Source organism: Vicia villosa, linkage group LG4 (assembly GCF_029867415.1).
Source record: "Vicia villosa cultivar HV-30 ecotype Madison, WI linkage group LG4, Vvil1.0, whole genome shotgun sequence".
Lineage (NCBI taxonomy): Eukaryota > Viridiplantae > Streptophyta > Magnoliopsida > Fabales > Fabaceae > Vicia > Vicia villosa.
This window is the reverse complement of record NC_081183.1, coordinates 151,683,923-151,701,332: the sequence shown is the minus strand read 5'-3', so window position 1 is coordinate 151,701,332 and position 17,410 is coordinate 151,683,923. Positions and strand designations below refer to the sequence as shown.

Genomic DNA, 17,410 nt, shown 5'->3' with positions numbered 1-17,410 from the left:
TGTGTTAAGCACATGAAGTCATTTTAGAAGTGGTTATATTATTTGAAGGAATAACCCATGTTATTGTGAAGTTTATTAGGATGTGACCGTTCAAGAACATGCTCTTTACATTCATTTGGAAGAGTTTAAAATTTATGATTCTAGAAAAGCTAATAACATCCTTATGGATTCCAATTAAGCTACAAGAGTATAAATTTCATCAAAATCAATGTATTCCTATTAATTGTATGCATTCACAACAAATCTAGCTTTGTTTCTTAAAAAATTTCTATCTTTGTCAAGCTTTGCGAAAGAACCATTGGGTGCAAATCACTTGATTAGACGAGGCTTTGGGAATAAGTTCTCAAACATTATTTTGTTCAAATTGATTTGACTCTTCTTGCATAGCAAGAGACTAATGTTCATCAATGATAGCCTCGTCAATTCCCTTAGACTGAAGTTATGAAACAAAAGCCACAAAGTTACCTACCTTGTTAAGTGAGTATTGAGTGGTAACTCCCTTGAAAATATCTTTAATGAAGTTTTGAATAGGATGGTCCTTGGTCGTCCTTCATTCCTTAGAAAGATCTTGATGATCCACAAAAATTTCCTTATTTAGATCTTGAACTTGTTCTTGATCTGGGACTTGATGGTTCTCAAATCATTGCTTCCATGTTGGGTAGTATGGTTATTTCTCCTTCTTTAACCTTCCATAATGTGCTTTATATCCCTAGGCTTCATGTTAATTTGATTTCCTTTGCAAAACTTGTTAGTAGTAATGATTGTTATGTGCATTTCAATGCTAATACTTGTCAAATCCTGCATAACCATTCAAAAGAAATGGTTGGTATATCTAATTTGAAAAGAGCGATACATGTTATTGATTCTACAAGTCACTCTTCAATTTACAATTCCACTGTTAATCATTCACATAATTTGTGGCATTTAAGGCTAGGTCACATTTATGATATAGGACTGAAAACTATTTCAAAATTGTTTACTTTCATTCCTTGTAAGAATAATGATGTTCCTTGTGATTCTTGCCATTTCGGTAAACAAAGAAAATTGCTTTTTGCGCATACCATTACTCTTTCTTCTACATTCTTTGAGATTTTACATGTTGACTTATGGGGACCTTTCTCTCACATTTCTATTATAGGACACCGATATTTCTTAACATTTGTTGATGATAATACTAGATATACTAGGGTTATATTCCCTTAAACAAATGATCAAACTAAAATTAGTATAATTTAATTTGTAGCTTATCTTGAAGGTCAATTTCACACCACCCTCAAATGTTTAAGATAAGATAATGGTATAAAATTTGCTGCCCTATCTAATTTTGTTTTTTCCAAAGGTGTTGTCCATCAAAGGTCATGTGTTGAAAAACCCCCAACAAAATGGGGTGGTAGAGAGGAAAAACCAACATATCCTAAATGTTGCTAGAATTTAATGTTTCATTCACATATTCCTTTAAACATGTGGAACTTTTGTGCTTAACATACCATACATATCATCAATTGATTTCTCACTCCTTTATTACAATCAAACTGTCCTTATGAACTTTTATTTTTTTTAACCACCATCCTTAATCCACTTGAAATTTTTATGTTGTTTGAGTTTTTCCACCACATTTCATGCACATAGGACAGAGTTTGATCATAGAGCTAGAAAATCAATATTTCTTGGATATAAGGATGAAATCAAAGGGTATATCTTGTATGATTTACAAAACCATAATATCTTTGTATCTATGAATGTTGTCTTTTATGAAAGTCATTTTCCATTCAAACCTAAAAAATATGCTCATTTCCATTATATTTTTCTTGTGTTTGATGATCCTACTGATCTCCATAATCCTTCCAGTACTACTAATAAGTCTTGTCCCCATGGCAGTAGCTCTGGCAACTCGCCTTTTTCTCTTGCTTTTAGTCCTGAAAACCAGTCTCGCAGAACTTAGCTTGCTCAAGACCCTTCTTTTATCAATCATGTCCCCATCAATAATAAAAGCCTTGATGTAAACATAGATATTTCTGCCTCACCTAGTACATCTCACATACCACCTCATCTTGATTGTACTAGTCCTCTAAACCATTCTTTATCCAATAGGCAATACCCTGACACAAATACTTTACCTAATAATCACAAAGCTCCAACTAATCCTTTTTTTCCTGATAACTCTTCCCCATTATTTAAAGCTAAAACATCTCCCTTGGCTTTAAAACAATCTACTCGAAACCCTCATCCCCCAAGTTATTTGGAAGATTATCATTGTTACTCTACCTTTATAATTATTTTTCATTCCATTCTAATGTTCATAATGTTGCATATCCCTTATATTTTGTTATCCATCATACAAGCATTTTTTATTCTATTTCCTCAAACATTGAACCAAAAACCTTTAACAAGCAAGCTTGACTGTTGGTAACATGTTGTGGATGTTGAATTACAAGCTCTTGCCGAGAACTAAACTTGGACTCTAGTTGGTCTACCACCTGGAAAAATTCCTATTGGATGTAAATGGATTTACAAGATCAAATACAAGGCAAATTATTCCATTGAAAGGTATAAAGCTAGACTAGTGGCTAAGGGGTACACTCAGATGGAAGACATTGATTATTTTGATACATTTTCTCCTGTAGCCGAAATTACTGCAGTTAGAGTCTTATTGTCACTTGCAGTAATTGAGGGATGGCATTTGGAACAACTAGATGGTAACAATGCATTCCTTCATGGCGACTTGCATTAAGAGGTTTATATGATTATTCCCCCGGGTTTGTCTGGATTCAATTCATCTCAAGTTTAGAAGCTTCAAAAGTCCTTGTATAGTTTAAAACAAGCAAGTAGACAGTGGTATTCCAAACTATCTTCTTTCTTGATTTCTCTAGGCTATTCTCAGTCACAAGCTGGTCATTCTCTTTATCTTAAATTAAGCAAACATAGTCTTTGTACCCTGCTAGTTTATGTAGATGATATTGTTTTGGCAGGTGGCTCAATTCATAAATTCAAATTGACAAACATCTTTTGGATCACAAATTTAAAATCAAGGACCTTGGTCAATTAAGGTTCTATTTTGGATTTGAAATTGCTAGATCAAAAGTAGACATTTTTTAAATCTGAGAAAGTATACACTTGAACTCTTTGAAGATACTGGATTTCTTGCTTCCAAACCTTCTTTTGTACCTTTTGACCTGGATACCAAACTCTCAGTCGATGATGGTCAACCATTAGAAGATCCATCTTCCTATAGAAGATTGATTAGTAGGTTGATTTATTTGACAAATTCAAGATTGGATACTTCATATATTGTTCAACGCTTGAGTCAATATGTTTCTTAGTCTCTTTTGCCTCACTATCAAGCTGCTACATGAATCCTCAAGTATTTGAAATCTGTCCTTGCTAAAGGCTTGTTATTTTATGCTTTTAGTGAGTTGAAACTTTTTGGCTTTGCTGATTTAGATTGGGCAAGATGCCCTAATACAAGGAAGTTGTTATTGGTTACTATGTTATTTTAGGATCTTCTCTTCTTTATTGGAAATCCAAGAAACAACATATTGTATCCAGATCATCAACTGAAGCTGGGTATAGGGGTTTAGCTTCTCTCACATGTGACATGTAGTGGTTGCAATATCTATTTTGTGATTTCCTTATCAATTTTCCTCTTCATGCGTCTGTCTATTGTGATAGCAAATTTGCTATATATCTTTTCCATAACCCCACCTTCATCCCACCTTCCTTGAAAGAAGCAAACATGTTGAGCTATATTGTTATGTCATTCGCGAGAAATTTCATTCCAAGCTCATCCATTAACTCCCTGTTTCTACCAATGCTCAACTAACTGATATGTTCACAAAGTCACTTCATTCTCATGCTTTGTCTTCAATTTTGACTAAGTTGGAACTTTGTAGTAGTATATATAATCCAACTAGAGGGGGAATATTAGCATATGTAATTTATCCAATACTTTAGTGACATGTGTATAGATAGATTAATTGCCTTCACACTAAGTTACTATTAGCTTATCAATACATTACTTGATGTAAATACATGTATATATAGTTCAATTGTAGAGCTATAGTTCAATGAAGGAAATAGATAAAGCTTTCATCACTTTGTAACAAACTTTTCCCTTCTGTATTCTTTGCTTCACCATAATCATGAAGAATCCTCTTGAGGTAATGCTCTTGGTTTGTATATTGCTCTTGCTATCTTTCAATATTGTATGACGTCCATATTTTATGTCTTTGTGGAAAAAAATAATGTAAGTTTTCAATGATGATTTTTCTGGCTACAAATGAAGTTTTGATAATTGATCGGCATAAACTTGTCAATTCACATTTAAATTAAATGATTTAAACTAAAACTAGTCAATTTTTGATCGAACTTAAAATGATCAAATAATTCCTTCACATTTGAACTAGCATCATCCACACCACACAGACACTGAGCAAAATAAAAGCAACTAAGTAGCACATGAGATGCATAGTTAGGTTCATAACCTTTGAAATTTAATTCAATCATCCATATCAGAAAGAAAAGTCATTACATATGCAGTATACACTTAATGTGTGCCATTAACAATGCAATTACACAATAGTAGTATACATTAGGCAATGCAGTGAAGCAAATCCATGCAATTGAAGAATGATTCATCAACAATGCAATTCCAGATACTTGATTTTGTTTTTCTCAACAATGCTTGAACATATAAATGTTAAAGTGACTATAGTTGAATTTGAATACATACATTTATACAGAAACAAAACTGGCTACATAAAACCATCTTAAAATATGTTTTGCTCACCTAGCTCTTGACCTGCCATCCCTTCCCTTAGCACCCTACCAAAAAACTCCTCCAATGTATCATTCCCATAGCTCGGCGTCTTCTCGTCGCTGTACTCGCCCGTATCTGGATCCAAAATCAACATACTTTCAGCTGCATAGTACCTTCCAATTTTTCCAAACTCAGCCGCATCTTCCAACGAAGGAAACACCTTGACCAAAAAATCAAGAACACCAATCGCGAAATCCATTATCCCTATCGGAACTTTCAAGAACTTAGGCTCCTTCCCTAAAAGCTTAAACAAAATCTCCCCTTGTTCCAATGGAGTCAAAGCCTTCCCCGGTCCTCCAATAGGTAAAACCTTGTTAACTTTGTCCTTACTCATAACACAATCAACAATAAAAGAAGCTAAATCTTGCTCACTTATCGGTTTACAAGCACACAACTTCCCATCACCAAACATCACATAAGGCTTTCCATCTTTCACCAAATCAACCTGACCACCTAAACTCTTGAAAAACGCGGTCGGCCTCACTATACTATAACTAAACCTATCATCTTTCTCCGCTTCCTTCACCAACTCATCCTCGAGTTTCAGCTTTGCGCGCTGAAACTCGAGGAGAGGCTTCTGCACGCATATTGCAGAAAGCAAAACAAAATGAGAAGCACCAAGTTTCCTACCAGCTACAAGACTATTCTTTGTTGCTTCATAATCAATCTTCCACGAATCCTTAACCCCGCCATTTCGACTAGCAAGACACGACACAACAACATCAAAAGAAACACCTAGGTTCTTCAAAGACTCATTAAAAGTATCCAAATTTGTTACATCAGAGAAACAAACATTAGCACCTGTTAACTCTCTCAATGTTGTTTCTTTATCAACACTTCCTTTAGTTCCACTCTTTTCTCTAGCAATTGAAGTAACATTAAAGCCTCTTTTAACCAATTCTTTCACCACAAATTTTCCTATATACCCAGTTGAACCCACTACTAGTACATTAACATCTTTTGGATTTTTGGTTCTAAATGTAGATGGGGTGGTTTCAACTGGTGGAGATGGTGCAAGAGAAGCATAAAGATTCAATTTTTGTTTGGTATACTTAATGGGTTCATGTGATTTTCTAGAGAATAAGGATAGAGGATAATAAGGAGTTGAATTTACCTGGAATTGGTTGATGAAGTGAGAAGAGAAGTTGAATGAAAGGGTTTTATTTTTGGGTGAGGGGAGTGTGATGAAAGTGGAAGAATAACAAAGGGACATTTTTGTCTGTGATTGATTCTTAACAAGTTGTGTGTGTGCAAAGGTTGTTTGTGTTTGTGATTGAAGGAGAAGGGTGAGAGTGGAAATGATAAGTGTGTTGAAGATGAATCTAAATGGATGGTGGTGATGAAAGGAAGTGGGATTGCATAATCTGATATCTGTCTTCACTAAATTATTAAGTTTTTAATTATTTATATTTATTAATCTACACTAATTTTTTATATACTTAAATTTATAATTATAAATATAGATCAAATCACTTATTTAAATAAGTTGTTTCTAAAAAAATTAAATAAATTAACAAATCATACCGAGTAATAATTAAAGCTAGGTTTATGATTAATCATATGGTTAAATTTAAGCCTTAAAAAAATTTTAATAACAAATCACATGCTAGATTTAGTTATAGCCGAATTAATGCTATAAAATTAATTAATTTCAGTTAAAATTAAATTTATTTAAGTAAATTTATCTATAATAACTTATATTGAAATAAATTTTTAAAAAAGTGAATTAAGCAATAAATTTTATTTCTAAAATCACTTTTAGAGACTCAAAAGTTACAAATCATATTTTCAAATAGAATCAATTCTACTACATAATAATATAAAATATTTTTCTTTTGACATACACATGATGTTATCACGTGCTTAATATCTGAATGAAGAGAAAAAAAAAACATCAATTCTTTCGCATGCAAAACATAGCTATTGTGTTTAACAGTGTTTCTTTTCACAAAATGAATTATTTAAAAAGGAAAGGGAAAATTTTCTTATTGAAGCCTCGCATCAAATGTCTTCTAGATAATATTAGTTTCAAAATTTTCAGCTGCTTTGTTTAAGAGTTCATACAAAAGCAGATTAGTTTGCCAATGATTAATACCATACCGTGCATGTTTTTCCAGTAACAAAGATAAATCATTTAGGCAAAAAAGAGAAATGATATCCAGAAAGAAAAAAATCATATGGAAAATGCAATGCTAATATTTCATGATTATGCTTAATCAAAATGATTCACACATGTCCGTCTGTAGTATTATGATTCACACATGTTCAGTGTTCACCTTCAAAGTAAATTTCAACTCTAACTCCAGGTAGAAGAGTAGAGAAAACACGTATTTAAGAAATGAATGATGATGTTTTATATACAATGTCAACACTGATCATAAGGTCTCGAGGAAATGAGCAAAGCTAGAATACTTGGGCTCCCACCCTACTTCCTGCCGCGTTTTTGAGTTGTTTAATCTCTTACCAAGAGGATCATCGGTTCCTGCAATCGAAAAATTACAAAGGCGTTTTGCTTTCACGGTTAGGGGCAACATCATAGTACAAGTTATTATGTTATATTAATTGTTCTTAGTTTTCATTCTCAAATTTGATATTTACAAATCAATAGAGTATCTACCTGTGAATTTCTCGAACTTCTTACTAAATTTTCCACTATTGTTGACTAGATCCATTAGTTCTTGCCTGCCAAAATGTTCAAAGGAAAAAACAAGTTTTCTTTATTTAAAAAGACAATAAAAAGGAAAAGAAGGACCAACTTATTTCACAAGTATGTTTTCTCTATTTAGTGCATGTTTGGAAACGTGGTGGAAATGTTGCTAGACGCGCGTTCACTAGAAGCTACAAACTGGAGCTTCTTATTTTCACGGTGCAAATGCATTGGAATCTGTTGCAGACATGAGTTTGGTTGCCTAGAATCTTATCCAAACATGCCATTAATACATTTCTTAAACAAAACAAATTCAATAAATCCAACAGCTAAATTGATGATGTCAGTACTTCATCAGACAACTTTATTTAAACATATGATATACTTTTTAAAATATACGTAAATATTGTATATAAGATTACAAACCAATTAATGTCCGATTTTTAACTAAACAAATTTGGCTACATGTTCATCATGATTCAACAGTTGGACTTTTCAAATTCATATTTGACAAAAAGTGATAAACATAGGGAGATTAAGTGTGTGGTGTGTGTGTGTGTGTATTTGGATGAGCAAAACGTGATTTTGAAATGAATTAATTGTGTAAAACAGATTTGATTAGTGAGTTTTAAGTGAAGTAATCCTTGTTTAGGAGTATTTACTTTGAAAGCAAGTTTTGTATAAAGTTTTCAATCTAACACGAAATCTACTATTTGTCACTTCTAGTTATACTGATTTTTAGAGTTAAAATCTAACCTAACATCTGCATTTTTGTTAATAAAACAACATTTGACAGAGACAAAATTGATATGGTTTCCGTCATAAAACCAGACACATCGAGAAGGCTAAACCTTCGAGTAAGTGGATCTTCACTCGACATGTGTGCATATGTATGGAAAAGCATCTAACCTGGATACAGGATGATTATCACAGCCTAAGAAAATCTTTCCACGAAAATGTTTCTTCAAGATTGCAACTGAGAGTGAAGCTGCATCCTGGTTTGAAACAGGAATGTTAACAAAATATTCAGTTTCTCATATTATCAAATACTAAATGACTAGAACTAGGTAAGAAAAGAAAAGAAAATTTTGGGAAGTTCTAACCTCATAATGTATGAGATTCAGGACGTGGTCGGGTCGAGATTCAACAATCCCCTTCTCTAAATAATAAGCATGTGCACCTTTACCTTCTTTGTTTTAAAAGTCAAGGTTGACATCCACTATAAACATAATAGAAATAACCAATCACGAGATTAACGGACCTCTGAAACCCTAGAAAATTGAGGTTTTGAAAAGGATATATAAAGTCCAGATAGTCTAACGACTGAACCGCCATACTCGAGCACGATACTTTCAGCGTTTAAAAGGACATCAGTCCTTAGACTCCTCCCAATCGGCACAACTGGAGAATCCTGCATAGAAGTAAATCTAATCACATGAAAAAAAACAAATTGACAGATTCATAACACTTCTACATTATTATAAAACTGAATACGATGAAGAAATCAAGTGATCCCTAATGCCACAAATTAAGCCCTTTGAAACAAACTAAAACTAATATTTGGATAAAGAGAGGGAGACTTGAGAGAGAACAGTTGAGAAATTTCTTCAACCTACCTCATCACATAAACCATTATCATTACAATCATATGGAGCAGAACTCGATGTATACAGAAAAGAACCTTCACCATTCCAGCATGATGCAGCCTGCCTGAATGGTTAACCGTCCACAACACATAAGTTCAGAAAAAAGATAGAACTTGAAAACTGATTCAGTTTAACTTTTTTCAAACGTAAATTTAAGTTTTTCTCTACAATACTATTATATAACATAAACATAAATTGGACTCCTTCCCCAACAATGAGTGTTTGGCATTTAAATTGTATTTCCTATCTTCATTTTATTTTGGATATAATACAGTCTGAAATACAAACAGATAAGATATTTATCGATATCTCCTTGGGAAACAACAATAAAACCCATTCTAAACAAAATCATAAATGTTGTTTGACAAGTTATAAAGATAACAATGATATGAGAACAGAAGGGTAATCAAACAAAACGATAAAATAAACAATATTAAATTCAATGAAATTAAACAGAGTTTTTTGAAAAGCATATGCATACAAAATTTCACATGATAAAGTCGTGTAAAACTATATAAATGTTTGCATGACGACATGTTTACCAAATGGAAGGTTAGCATACGAAAGAATTTGACAACGCAGAGTAGAAGCTTCATAAGTCACGATGGGAAGGTTCACATCTTGAATATAAATTTGAATACTTAGTAGTAGAAGATCAGCTATAAATGAAACTAATACAAAGATGATCATCAATAAGTGTCTATAAGATATAGAATAGTGACATTTTAACAAACAGTTAATGTTTCAAAACACTCGATTAAGTGCAAAAGATTGTCAAATAGCCGCTATTGCAGCAGCAATATAGTAAAATTTGAACAAACCGCAATTTTTTATCATATGTAATTGACAATGCTTAATACAATCCCTACAAACTACAACAAAATTAAGGGACTAATGACTAATTAAGACCAAGTTTACTCACTTAAGATCACCATGGTAATCTGAGGATTGATAAGGAGGAGCACAAAAAATCACATAGGGAAACTTGTGTTGAAACTTAGTCCAATTCAAAGATGGACTAATACCCAATTGAATTAACTCATCATGATGATCAGTGGTTATTGTTTGTCCAAAAACTTGACAACCCTGAAATTCCTGCATAAACAAAAAACACAACTTTCAAATTCCATGCTTCAACGAAAATCAACACCAACAGAGTAGTTAATTAAGACTACCTGACGCCATTGATGAGCTACTAAACGACCAAGAACACCAGGACCAACGATTAAGAGATCAGTTTGTCCAATTGAAAGTGAAGAAGAAGAATCCAACTGTGAAGCATTGAAATTGGTAGCCATGGAAGAGAAAGATGAAGATTTTGGAGAAAATTTGCAAGTGGAGAATTGTGTAGAACGGTTTTTGAAGAGTAGAATGTTTTTGGGGGTTTCCCAAGAAAAATGGGGGAAGCTTGGTAACAATATTTGAGATGACATTGAAAGGAGTGAATGGTTAAAAACGAATGTCGACTAATGATGTGTTAGTTTTAAATTATCATACAATTTTATCTTGTTGAAAACAATTACTATCATACAATTTTGACCACACACCAAATAAAAAATGAAATTGAGGATAATTTTAAAGGGGTGAAGGTTTAGACATTGTATGATATGTACTCTCAAGTTAGTTTGTTTTATATTTATATGGAGAGAAAATGATTATTAAAATATTCAAATCTTATGTGAATTATATATGTATAGAAATTTTTTTACAAGATTTTTTCTAAATTTTCACATGTATTAATTTGTAATTGTAGTAAGTATAATAGTATAGACCTTACTTGTTTTATGGAGCATAAGAGAACTTTTGAAAGATGGTATCTGTAAAGTGGATCAATTTTAACCCAATTGCTTTGTTGGGTATTTATGGACATGATTGTCTAATAAGGGAGTACGAGGAGAGACCGGTTCTAACACTTAGAAACTATGCTATACATCTTTTGGTTTTGATTCATTTTGTGGAATGGCAAGGGTGAATCATCCATTTATTGCATGATGTAGGGAGTATTTTGATTATTAAGATGTTGGACTCGATGAACATGAGTTTTGGCACATTCTTTCATGAGCTATAACACAAAAGGATGTGGGACAAGGTTGGCCTAGTGCATTCTACATGATCTTGCCTTTTGTCACTTAAAGGGTCCATATGTCTTTTAAGATTAAGAAAGTTGATAGGTTGAGCTCTTTGGGCCTGACCAAAAATATTATAGTTCATAGTCCCTCAAGCACGATACTTGTAAGGGTGGAGTGAATAAGGTAGGACAATCTGGTTCGTAGTCCCTTAAACATGAGGCCTATAAGGGAGAAATGATTAAGCTAGCACAATCTAATTCACAGTCCCCCAAACACGAGGTATGGAAGGACGAAGTGATTAAGGATTCTTTGAAGGCGATATCATTTAGAATGTTTATTAACATGCATAGTCAGGTTTGATTTTTGGTCGTGATGTTTTGTGAGAATTAAGAGGTGACTCGCATTTGAGTAGTGATTACATTTTTGGCCTAATGGTACATTTAATGTGGTGAAATGATTGAAGTTATTTTGGGAAACACCAAACAATCTAGGCCATTTGTCTCTTTCCATGCTTATGGCTATAACCCTATAGACACCTACATGGTCTGGGAGATAATTATCTCTTTAAATATACGACTCTCAATCTCTCCATTTTCATTATTTCCTTCGATATTCTTCCTTTTTGCATTATGGTCACCTTTTCTTCTTACAAGTTCATTATTCCAACATTTCCTCAAGAAAATCGTCGTCACATGTATTAACTTTTGCTCCCTTTATCTATTTCCTTTTTATGCAAATAGGTGATGGTGTTTATTAGAGAATATGACGAAAACGGTGATCCAATCAAGCCTATAACGCATGAGGAGAGGTGTAGGAGGTGGAATTCATTTTTAGTGAGTTTAAGGCATTGTAATGAGAGGGTTGATTAGTAACTTGTAGAACTGGGAATGCTTAGGAGTTAGGACAATAGTTCTAGTAGCTATGATTTCAACTAGAGTAGTGATATTAACCTTGTTTTGTCCTCTTCTTTTCCAAGACAAGTGCGATCATTGATGGAGAATACGTACACTAATCTCTTCTGTGGTGGAGTTGATAACATCAATTATGTTTTGAATAATGTAACTAATTTTTTACCCTAAGATCCCACTTCAATTGCATTGGATTCAAAAGAGTATGATAATGAATTCCTTGTGATTTGGGTTTTCCCCATTTAAAGGGGGAGACTTGTCCCTTGAAAGATTAATGTCTCATCATCATGATCTCATTCATAAAAGCATCAAGAGATCCACATGCATCATTTCATATCACTAACCTCAAAATATAAAAAGATACGTGTTGTTTGTTTGCTTCTTTCACAAGGTAGGTGTGTTGGATCAAGGAGCTCAAGTGATTGACTTAAATAAGGTGTGGTGTCTTTCAAGATGATTCAAGTTTATAATATGATCAAGTGATTTCCCCTCACTAATATTCAAGTTCAAGTGTGCATCAATTCAAGATCATCAATCTCCAATTCATCTGATGCGCCAAATTAGGGTTTTGACCAAGATCATGGGAATGTTGATTTTTTGACCAAGACATGAGCTAATGGTTTGAAAAATGATTCAAATTTCTTATATGCTTCCTCATAGCCCACTCATATGTCTTAATTGGCTAAAGAAGCTTGATTCATTGATACTGGAAGATTTGGAATTCATCTGATGAAGGTCAACTAGTCAAGGCCAAGGTTTGACTTTTGAGATTTTTGGTCACATATGGACTTCTCAAGTAAAATATCATGAAAATATGAATGATTGTTGAATTTGATAAAGTTAAATCACAAAAATTGAGATAACTTGCAAAATGGGCAAAAGTGAAGAAAGTGAAAAAAATTCTAAGTGTCAAAACTCATGTTAAAGTAGCCAACTTTACAAGCTTATAACCTCTTCCTCAAGCAATAATTTTTCATGCCTAAGGGATCTACTTAAAGATGGAATTTCATACTTCAATATTGTGGAAAGAATGAATAAAAAATCTCACAAGAATTTGAAGTTATGGGTTGATCAAATTAGTGTCTCAAAGTTGTTAAAATGTCAAAAAACTTAGAAATTTTTCAAAGTGTCAAGCAGTTATTTTTCCAATTTTGTTGGCCAATTTTCTCTATGATCCAAATTGATTCAAGTCAAGTGCTCAACATGAAAGCTGTAGTATGTGATCTCGTCTTTCCAAAGAGTCCAAGAGCATGAATTTATCTTACTTGAGTATCAAGTTTCGAAGAGATGAAGTTAGCATGTTGAAGTTGTTTTGAGGTCCAAGTTTATGTCAAGTTTCATGTTCAAACCTAAATCCAAACCATGTGATCTTGCTTTGTAGGTCATGTTGCTTCTAAATTTCAGTATAATTGATGTCTTACACAAACCCTTAATGCATTACCCAAGAATTTTAAGGCATTGTTCAAGTTTCATACCATTTATGAATCAATTTGCATAAAGCTCCATTGCCACTTTGATAAAGCTTCACCTTTCTCCAACAACTCATGCATTTAGCCTTGCACTTGTTTCTTCTACAAAGACTCAGTCGAAAAGCCAAAAATCAACACCTTAAGCTCAGAAAAAGCTCTCCTAGTGTTCCAAGAATCACTTCATCCTCACCTTAGAACCGTGATGCTTTTTTTAATGAATTTTTGCAACTTGATGAACAAATCAACATTGAAACACAACCAAAGTCAATTCCATTCACTTCTCTATAATTAGAGATCAAGCCTTAGAACTTAAACACACTAGAATTCACCAAGAAATTCTCTTAAAACTCCATTTTCATTCTCAAAAACCATTTCTTCAAATTTCTCAAATCCTTCCAGTTTTTTCCAATTTTTCCATTGAATCATCATCCATATACCTCATAGAGATTAGTGTATGCATTGGTATGTATCTGTAATCACCAAATCATTCCACCTAAGTCCCCCATTTTTAAGCTTGCAAGTTGAGTTGGTCAAAACAATTGATAAGGCTTCAAGGCAAAGTATCAACTGCAATACACTCCCGGAGGTCTAAGGAAGCTAAAGGTACCACCTTGCACCTCCGAAAGTGCTTGAATCACCATATCCATCTTCACGTACAAGGTACAATTTGCTCAACTTTGAACTCTATATTCTGAGCATCATTTTAATCATTTCTTGATACCATTATGTTTGTTTTGACATGGTAAATAAAAGCCCTAAGATATCTGTTATTGATCGATCATGTATACAATTTAATTTCATTTTGAATTTTAGGGTTCATACAAATTTTATATTGATTATGGATGATTCTTTGAGTTTTAATAAAATTGATTGGCATGGTTGAAATCCTTGTGAAATTCCATTCCAAGAAGGGCATTCATATTCCATTTTGGTTGAGAAATGGGAAATTTCCATTGATGATTTGTTGTGTTCTTTGTGACAAATGAGATGAGCTGCTGGCGCGCAAATTAGAATTTATGAGCGTGCTTTGTATTATTAGTTGTTGGATATGGTTTATATTATGGATGTATAGCCACCCTAGTGGTAGAGAGCGCAAGTTTTGTGTGAGAGGCCTGGGGTTGGAACCCCCCTCGCCCCAGACCTTTTGCTATTTTTTCTCTTTTTTCCCCTTGTTCTTGCTGGTGCACATTGGGCCTCCTTGGCAGTAGGCCTAATTTCTTTTCCTTAACACACACATTATGACCCAGCACCCCCTTTTTATTTATTTTCTTCTTCTGTTATTTTATTTTTGTGATACTTTTCATTTTTATTCTTGATTTTATTGGTTGATTGTATTTTTCCCCCAACATGAAAATGACAAAAATAATATTTTATTTCATTTAGTATTTATTTATTTATTTAAAATATATGTCCTTTATTAAAAAATAATTAAAAAATGTATGTCTTCTTAACCTAATTAACTTGTTCTTTTTAATAATTGTTTGATGCTATCTCTCGATGACATTTTGACATTGATACTATGATAACTTTGATCCTTTTATTCATACCATGATTTGTGTGAAACTTTGATCCTTTCATAACATGTTTTTACCTCGGCTAATAAATCAACTGAAGTAATAGCTCACATTTAAGCGCTTGCATTTTATTTTATTTTATAAAAATATCTATCGCAACGGCCATAATAACAACAATGTTTATTATACATTAAGGTTTACTGGCTTCGAATCCCAATACCAACATTTTTACGTTTTTTTTTATATTTACATAAAAACTAAAAGTAATTTCACCACGGTTGTATTTGTCAACCGTGATTATATGTCACCTAAAATTAATATGTTTTACTACGGTTGATCTTTTCAACCATGATTATATATCACCTAAAGTTAATATGTTTTACTACGATTGGTCTTTTCAACCGTGATGAAATCATTTTCTTTAAAATTAAAACATATAAGATATAGTTTATTTCCTTCAGAGCACAAGTGCCCAAGCGAAGAACATAGAAAAAAGAGATAAAGAAACTTCCAAACTTCATCACCTTAATCACCATTCATGTTCTTCAGCTTATTGTTGTTGCACACAAACAATGGTTGAGTTATCTCAAAGTCCTTCAGGATTACGAAGATTTTACATGAAGGTTACTTGGTCATAACCCATTCTTCAGCTTACGGTACAATATATATTTCATCACCTTTATCATCATTCATATTGAGTTTTAGGTTTTGGTGATGTTAAATGTTATATTGTTGTGAATAAAAATCTATTAGAAAACCATATTCCTACGAATCTCTAGAACATTGAGTGAATGTAGGTTGTATGTATGTGAGAGTGTTGTTGTATATATGAATGCAATGATATTAGTATGTTGTGTGTAGGATTAGTGTGCCATTTGTATTGTTGTGATTGAGTGATATTGAGATTGTTTTTATGTTGTTGTAATGTTATATATTGTTGTGACTCAATGATATGAAGATGAATTTTGTTTTATAACTTATTGTATTGTTGTATTATTAAACGATTCTATAAGCTTTTGATATAAATTTTAGAATTTATTGTGGATCGTAGTTGGATGAAAGCTGATACATTAGGTCTGGTGTATGAGAAATGAGTTCTTGAATTTCTTGAATACACAGAACAAAATTTTCCCAACAATAATGGACTTTTTATTGCCCTTGTGTTGTATGCGGAAATATCAAAAAAATTCAAAGAAAGAAATATTCTATCACCTTTGTTGTGATGAAATTTGACAAAATTATACAATTTGGACATGACATGGTGAAGTGGATATAAATCAAATGCAACGTCATAAAGACGTGAAATTGATAATGATATGGATGATCGATTAGAAGATATGATATGTGATATTGGAGAATATTCTTTTAGGAAAACCCATATTTAGGATACTATTTATAGTGATAAGGATGGACGTTTATATAAAGTGGGTGGACTGATGAAATTTTCATGAAATTGCTTGAGTTGCTGAAACGAATGCTACCAGAAGATAACAATTTTTCAGATCGTTGTTATGAGGCCAATAAGATATTGTGTCCAATGGGTTTGGAGTATATTAAAATACATGCATGCCGTAATGATTGCATATTATACCAAAAAGAGTGTGAAAATTTGGATCAATGTTCGGGATATGGTGAGTCACGCTACAAGGTGAAGGATAATAGTGGTGATGACTATGACGATGTTAGCAAGAAGCGTCCTCATGCTAAAGTGTTATAATACTTGCCAATAATTGTGATGACTATGGCATTGTTGGGTATCAAACCCATGATCTTGAAGCATTTCATTACGATTGCTTATTACAACTGTGGTGATATGTAGCGCACTTTCTACCTTATTACCACGAGTTGTAGACCGTGGTTGTAAGTAGCCCACTTACAACTACACTACTAATTTACCACAAACCCTCAACCGTGGTTATGTCTCCTTCACAACCATTGTTAAATATGTAACTCGTAGTACTGTTAAGATAACCATACTGTATGCAAAAAGTACGTTGCTTGGGAGGTATGTGGTCACTTTAGAAATTACGATCACAGTCACGACTGTCGTTGTTATAACCGCGTCCCTATAAATGACTACTATTCTCAAAAGCATTGTAAAGAACTTTGGATTATTGGATTAGAGTCTAAACATATGTGTATTCTTGTTGAACAATCAAAGAAAGAACCTTGTTGATAGAGATAATATAGTCCACGAGTAGAACTAAGGAACAAATCATATTGATGTATCATTCAACACTTTCACGTTGTTTGATGGTTTAAAAGCTACACAAATTCAAGAGTTGCGACAGGTACACGAGGGTTACTAGCAAAGATTTTCCCAAAAAATTTGGATTGCGTT

At 33.0% G+C, this 17,410-nt stretch overlaps 2 protein-coding genes across 2 annotated transcripts; both read right to left on the bottom strand.

Moving 5' to 3' along the window:
• Window positions 1–4,630: 4,630 nt before the first annotated feature.
• Window positions 4,631–6,157, bottom strand: LOC131599957 (divinyl chlorophyllide a 8-vinyl-reductase, chloroplastic-like). Its single transcript, XM_058872193.1, has one exon. The coding sequence runs from the start codon at window positions 6,027–6,029 to the stop codon at window positions 4,767–4,769; it is 1,263 nt and encodes a 420-aa protein (XP_058728176.1). The 5' UTR covers window positions 6,030–6,157; the 3' UTR covers window positions 4,631–4,766.
• Window positions 6,158–6,992: 835 nt separating this feature from the next.
• Window positions 6,993–10,579, bottom strand: LOC131599956 (uncharacterized). Its single transcript, XM_058872192.1, has 8 exons — window positions 10,285–10,579; window positions 10,032–10,204; window positions 9,080–9,173; window positions 8,764–8,874; window positions 8,567–8,656; window positions 8,373–8,458; window positions 7,434–7,498; window positions 6,993–7,298 (listed from the first exon to the last, which is right to left on the bottom strand). Exons 1-8 carry the CDS (start codon window positions 10,540–10,542, stop codon window positions 7,192–7,194), a joined length of 984 nt encoding a protein of 327 aa, XP_058728175.1. The 5' UTR covers window positions 10,543–10,579; the 3' UTR covers window positions 6,993–7,191.
• Window positions 10,580–17,410: the final 6,831 nt, after the last annotated feature.

Excerpts from the sequence above, each read along its gene's own strand:
- LOC131599957 (XM_058872193.1), bottom strand. The coding sequence starts at position 6,029 with ATGTCCCTTTGTTATTCTTCCACTTTCATCACACTCCCCTCACCCAAA.
- LOC131599956 (XM_058872192.1), bottom strand. The coding sequence starts at position 10,542 with ATGTCATCTCAAATATTGTTACCAAGCTTCCCCCATTTTTCTTGGGAA. Across the intron at positions 7,499-8,372 it reads GATAATCATCCTGTATCCAG|GCAAGAACTAATGGATCTAG; the intron begins GTTAGATGCTTT and ends ACATTTTGGCAG. Across the intron at positions 7,299-7,433 it reads GAAGTTCGAGAAATTCACAG|GAACCGATGATCCTCTTGGT; the intron begins GTAGATACTCTA and ends TTTCGATTGCAG.